The sequence below is a fragment of the Saccoglossus kowalevskii genome, chromosome 7 (genome assembly GCF_978046115.1).
Source record: "Saccoglossus kowalevskii chromosome 7, keSacKowa6.1, whole genome shotgun sequence".
Taxonomy (NCBI): domain Eukaryota; kingdom Metazoa; phylum Hemichordata; class Enteropneusta; family Harrimaniidae; genus Saccoglossus; species Saccoglossus kowalevskii.
In genome coordinates, this window is record NC_140647.1 from 10,994,794 (window position 1) to 11,001,408 (window position 6,615).

Consider the following 6,615-nt stretch of genomic DNA (forward strand, 5'->3'; position numbering starts at 1 on the left):
TATTATGTCAGTGTTGACCCCCTAACTGGAATATTTTATGGATGTTTATTTGAGAGAGAGAATAACTCAGTTAGTAAAAACAATTCTAATAACTTTTTCATGTCACAGTTCGTCCAGTATTTTACGTATGTTTATATTTCAACGAATCTGATAAAATTAAACACTTTATCGCGTTTTATATGGTGAATTTATTCTTCGAGTTAAAGGGCTTTAAACTGTTGTACTAGTATTTCATGTATAGGTGGCGCACCTACCTAAGTGATCATCATTTTATTTCATGTTTAAAAAAAAAAAAAAAAAAAGGGTAACAAACAAAAAAGAACATATAATAAAATTAGTAACTTACTCTCTCTATGCATTATAGGGAGACTGTGCTCTATATACTGATTTAATGTTGCTACCTTGTGGAAAAGTTACATTTATGTAATAAATTGAGTTATTCAGTACTTGTGTCATTTCCATTCATAATCAAACGAAATTTAGATTTTTTTTTCGTGTGGATTTATAAAGCCAGGGATGGATTTTGAAGCTTCTTTCTTTTTCTTTTTTAGCACAGACTAAGAGACCTGTTCTAAGTACGCGCTAATGATTTTAAGAACCGGTTTAAACCCTAAGCCAACGAACGCTTAGCTCTGAACATGGAAACCACAAACCACGTAGTTTCATGGTTCGAACTAAACCCCCATTGTATCCAATGTATACTAGTATTTAGAAGATTTACTGTTACATTCATTTCGCTATGCCATTTCCGACATGACAAGAAGAACGGTTACTAGGAACTCTCTCGGCTCTTCCATTAGCATGCGTGTATCGGTAAACATTTAAAAAAAGGGGGAATTGGCATACTGTCGACGTTGCAGCGATCGTAATTGCATAAAATTACATATTCGTTTAAAGAGGATTCCATATGTATTGTGTTTTTTTGTCTGAAAAATTACAGCTCTGTTTTACGCCTGAATGGGATTTAAGATTCGGTTAAACCACTATGATTTTTGTTAAATTAAAACCGAGTTTTGCGAAGTTAGTTGTATTGTGAATAAATAACATTTACCGTGACGAATCGAAGTTGCGTTATGAGAAATTAAAGTTGTGTTGTGAGAATTTAAAGTTTAGTTTTGTAAATGAAACGTGAAATCTATCAACTGTCGATAGAGGGCGCACTTTCGGGACTTAACGATACAAACTTTGCTGGGCGTACAATAAACGAGTTTCAGCAATTCATTTGGGAGAATATGTGATGGCTAGAATACTAGTGAGATATGACAGTGGCGAGTATGAAAAGCTAGCTTTCAACGTGAACTTCAACGTGCAGAGTCCTTCAATCTCCGATAGACGGAGGGACTGTGATGAAGGTAAAACAAAAGCTCCATTTTCATGACAACGACGAGAAAGTCACGTTATATCTCTAATCATGGAGGTAAAAAAAAAATCTTTTACCTCCATGCTTTAATCTATAACTTTTTCTATTGTCGGTCGACTTGTGAAATCCATGATGGGTGGCATCCAAGTATTGGCGTAACATTTATTCCAACAATATTGAGGTTAACAAATTGTGCTCAGATTTGCATTTGAAAAATTGTTGAGTAACTATCATGATGTCCACCGAAGGGGGAGTAATAGTACTGTAGAAAAATACAAATGTACTCGCTTTATTTACGATCACATTATCATCTCAAGATTTCACAGATGTAATTTAACAACAAATGTGACAATAACAATTAAGAGTATGTAGTGTGTATACTAGTATATGTATCTACTGTGAAATAATTTATTTTCACTGGAATTAATTTTCACTGAAAAGACTTTTTGGATATTTTGTATGGAATTTTTATTTTCACTGATTTTTGGTGAGTTGAATATAAAATCTAGGAAAAAAAGTAAATTCGCTGGATTTTATTTTTACTGAAACACTTCTTTGGCGAATATAAATTCCAAGCGAAAATAAAGTATTTTACAGTATTTATGACATTGCAAAGATGGTCACGTGATTTCTAGATTGCAGTATTTGCGAAAATCAAGAAATATTCCGAAAAAAGAACACGTTCTTTTCGCGACCATTCTATTTTTTCTCTTGTTTTGCTATTTTCGGGGATATTTTTTTAATTTCTTCATATTTGTTTTTATTTTAGACAAAAAAAAGTTGACGACAGATACAACAACTTGAAGAAGACGTGAGTTGTTGAGAGACTCGCAGTTCACTTATTAGGTAGGTCATAGTGGGTGAAATTCTCAAAAAAAAACGTCCGGATCAGGAAGTCAGAAGAAGACGAGAGATTGTTTCGTTAGCGTGTGTGTATATGTGTATGTGGGGGGGGGGGGGTGTCAATACGAAAAAAAACACACGTTGTCTGTGATTTGTCCTGGCAACGTTTGAGGGATCGTGACGTAGCTCCATCTTTGAGAATTTGCTTGAAATGTTGACCACCACACACAAATTACGTTTTCTCGCCACTAAACCAGGCCTCTCCTACAGAATCAATCAAATAATGTTTAACTTCCCTGTTAATTTACTCATTGTGGCAAACTCATATGGTTCAAATAAAGGATACGTCATAAAATATGTAAATCGTGTAATAGTATGTACCGAACGTACGTGTTTGGTTGGCGCTCATAAAGAATACCATACCACCACCACGTTGCATTGTTTGCCAATGACCTTTTACTAGTATACCCATAAACTATGAACCGACTGTTGTTACCACACAAAATTTCATCGAATCAGAGACGCTTATTACCGGCGTTTTCCTTATTTGGCAAAACTGACGCAACAAAAAGGATATGCACATGCGCAGTAACCTGGCCTCGATACGCGAACAACTCTTCGATCATTTTCCTGTACGCGTTTTACAGCAAGCACGTTTTAGTCTGAGCTGAGGATTCACAGTAAGTGTGTCGATAAATATTCTTTCGATTGTCTTATTTTATGCCATATTCATTGATTTATAGGTGTACGCAATCCGTTTGTCAACAATTCTGGGCGTTGGTCAAATATTTTTCATGTTATTCGAAAAAATGTTGTGACAGATCCTCGCGGTCGATCTGTGCCACCACAACCGTACGCGGTCTACGTGCAGTTTGAGGTTGTGGAATCGATTGAGGGTCAGGGTCCATACCGAAATGTTTCGATCTCGATTTGTTAATATATTTTTGATTTCAACAATCGTACTAACAGGTCACAATAAAAAGGTACATATTTATTTGTATTGTTCGATTTAACACGACTGAACTCAAACGAATCTGATATAGTACAAAATCTATTGAATAAAAGAGGCAATGACCTTGCTAGTCGGTATGACACTGTCCAGATAATGGACCGGCTTTTTAGATAGGCACTGAACTGACCTACTATCGTGGGTCCAATGACTTCAATCACTAAGTATCGGAATTATTTCGTACGACATATTGACAATTACGCAAGTTTGAATTTGTTCCAGAATTTAATTCGTTTCCTGTGCTATGGCGAACACATGGTGACGTCATCGTCATTCATGGTAATTCTCAATAGTAAACGTGTGCGTAATAGTACTGACAATATCTCCATACAATTCCAATGGTTCGGTTCAGAGTTCAGAGGGGATCGGCTGTTACGTAACGTTAATAACCATTGTTCATAATCGCTAACTTGGTTTTATTCAAAACTGCACAAATCCCACGTTTTCTGATGATATCCGATGATTTCATGAACAAAGGGTTAGCAGCTAGAATCAAGGGGGATTCGTAACGTAACACCCGATCCCCTCTGAACCTTTTGTTTCGCATTTTAAGGCAAGAAATCAACATTTGAATCTGACATGGTGTAGATTTCGCTAGGTACCATGTTTCATAACTTGTTTATTTATATGCGTATAGTGGATGACTTTTTAAAAAAAATAGTATTTATTGATTTTCAGCCCCCAAGTGACTGTAACATAGCCCCTAACCCGCTACTTTATACCCCAGACCATTCGTCCCGGTGTTATCGCTATCGCCACACGAGACTCCAGCTTGTCTCCTATACAATTTGACTGCGCACATCCAGAAAGTAGATGTAGCTGTGATTGGTGGAATACTAATGAGTTGAGTGTCAATCAAACGCCCACGCTATCTTTAGTAAACAAAGTCGCGTGACACGCGCCATTTTAGTTTTGATTAGTTCATCGGATCGGAGTGGTCGGGCAGGCGATTTCAAGGCAGCACGCTTAACCCTTTCGTTCACAGATTGGGAGATATTAGAATGACTGACAATTTCACGCCACTGTTTTACATTATTGGCGGATTTTTCTGCGCTATCAATCTTTCTCTTACAAACTAGACATAGATGAGACGACAGAGTCGCTCCTTTCACAACGTCGCACTGGATCAAATTGGAAAGACGATTTCCATAAGTTATCCCTCCTGCTTTTCCTGGCTTGAATAAATTCACACACGACTTTAACTGTCCACAAACTCGAAGACTACACGAACACAGTCTACAATAGTCGTCCACAACAATATGTATGTATTTCTTCGGTGTACTGATGCACGAATGCACCGTGACACGGTGTTTCTCGGGTGTCGCCATCGCTGAGAATGCCGCCGGCGCAATTTTTCACCCAACTCGCGATTCTGTTTTGCAACATTTTATCAATATTCCCTTTGACAAAATCGCCGACAAAAGCACCGCTTTGCTGATCTTTTGTTCTATAATTCTTAATGCAAACACCGATCCTAGTAGTAATTAGTAACGTCGCCTAGTACATATGAACGGTCGTCATTGCAAATCGAACATCCTTTTGAAATTTGGACGTCGGGCAGGCGATTTCACTTAAATATTAGCAACATATTTTTCTGAGCGGTTGTTTATTCTCTTTCAAACGAGACATAAATGTGACGACATAGTCGATCCCTTATCCACCGCTAAGAATGCCGCAATGTTTCGTTCGTTTTGCAACATGCCACAAATCGTCGAAAAAAACACCACTTCGACGGAAGCTTGCGTAATAAGGGGGTTAAAACAAGAAAACAAATGCCATGTTTAATACATATCGACCTGTTTTACTTGCGAAAGATAACGGAACATGAACTCGTTTCGTGCGACTTCGGAACCCGAAGGAACACACCAACAACGTTGAATTTACCCGCTATCTTCCAAATATGGTATATTAATTTATTCAGTTGTTTATTTAGAGTGACGTCCGCGGTCGAATGCGATTGGCTATCGATGTCAGTGCAAAGGTCATATGAATATTAAAATTAAGTGGGCGGAAGGAAAATTGTATAGGAGACAAGCTGGAGTCTCGTGTGGCGATAGCGATAACACCGGGACGAATGGTCTGGGGTAGCTACTTTAATAATTGTTCTGTAATGATTTGGTGGTGATCATTGCCTATGATGAGCTAACACGTCTAAATACTTATTCAATTGTTTATTTTTTGTATTGCAGCTGTAAATAATAAAATATGGGTGACATTCCACAAGGAGATGCTGTGAAGGGCAAGAAGCTGTTTGTACAGAGGTGTGAGCAGTGTCATACTGTGAATCAAGGTGGCAAACACAAGACCGGTCCAAACCTGCATGGACTTTTTGGACGGAAGACTGGTCAATCTAAGGGATTCAGCTACACCGATGCAAACAAGAATAAAGGTAATTAATTATTACCATTACATAGTTCAGTGAGTTTATTGCATTGTGATTGTAGCTAAGGTAGTTGTTGCTACCAATAATACTTAATGTTTATAGCCAATTTCGGTTTTCTTATTGACATTTTATTGATTTTATGTGTTGTCATGAATCATGCAATAGTAATTCTTGTTGCATCTAGCAGGTGTTAATTTTATTGTGTTGAAACAAAAACAACAACTTCCATGTTACCAACAAACTGTGTAGATGAGGTAGTCTTGTAATTAGTCTGAATCATGTTAGAGCGCAGCCCTTGACATAGTGAGCAGTAATAAAACCGAGCTGTCACTGACATATTTTCTGATCTACCTTGTCTTACAGGGATCACCTGGGGTGAAGACACGTTATGGATCTACCTTGAGAATCCCAAGAAATATATCCCTGGTACAAAAATGGTCTTTGCTGGCCTTAAGAAGAAGAAGGAAAGGGCAGATCTTATCGCTTATCTGAAGGAATCTACATCGGCATAAGAATTTCTAATGTGTATTGAGCAAATCCATGGGTTGTCTTTTTTTACATTGATGGTGATTCTACTAACAGATCTGTATCATTCATGATCACAAAATAAAAGGGATTTTATTTACTTCCAAGCTCCTCTCTACACAAAAAAAAAATCTGTTGGTAAGAATCTCCATGAAGTTTAATTATGAATTGACCTCAACTTATTTATAGGAGTATTTCAGGGGATCTGTTGATCAGTAAACTGGTTTTCCAGTGCATGTGTTATGTTTGCTGTGTAAAGCTAGCAGTTTTAAAGATTGTATTTATTAAATGTTGTGTCCCTCAAAACAATTGTATTTAAAAGAAATGCCAGACTTGTCAAGAATCCATTTTGATGATACACTATTGTAAGAGGTTTCAATTCTTCCTCCAATTTTTTATTCTACCTTTTTATCTGGTGCTTCGTACCGGAACTTAAGAGGTTGTATTTTGAGAGTGTATTAAATGTAAATTTAAAATAAAGTGCCATGTACTGAA

At 37.1% G+C, this 6,615-nt stretch overlaps 1 protein-coding gene across 1 annotated transcript; it reads left to right on the forward strand.

Annotated features, from left to right (window-relative positions):
• Positions 1 to 2,784: 2,784 nt before the first annotated feature.
• Positions 2,785 to 6,615, forward strand: LOC100371499 (cytochrome c). The gene is made up of 3 exons (XM_002742106.4): positions 2,785 to 2,883; positions 5,402 to 5,601; positions 5,959 to 6,615. The coding sequence occupies exons 2-3, from the start codon at positions 5,418 to 5,420 to the stop codon at positions 6,105 to 6,107; spliced, it is 333 nt and encodes a 110-aa protein (XP_002742152.1). The 5' UTR covers positions 2,785 to 2,883; positions 5,402 to 5,417; the 3' UTR covers positions 6,108 to 6,615.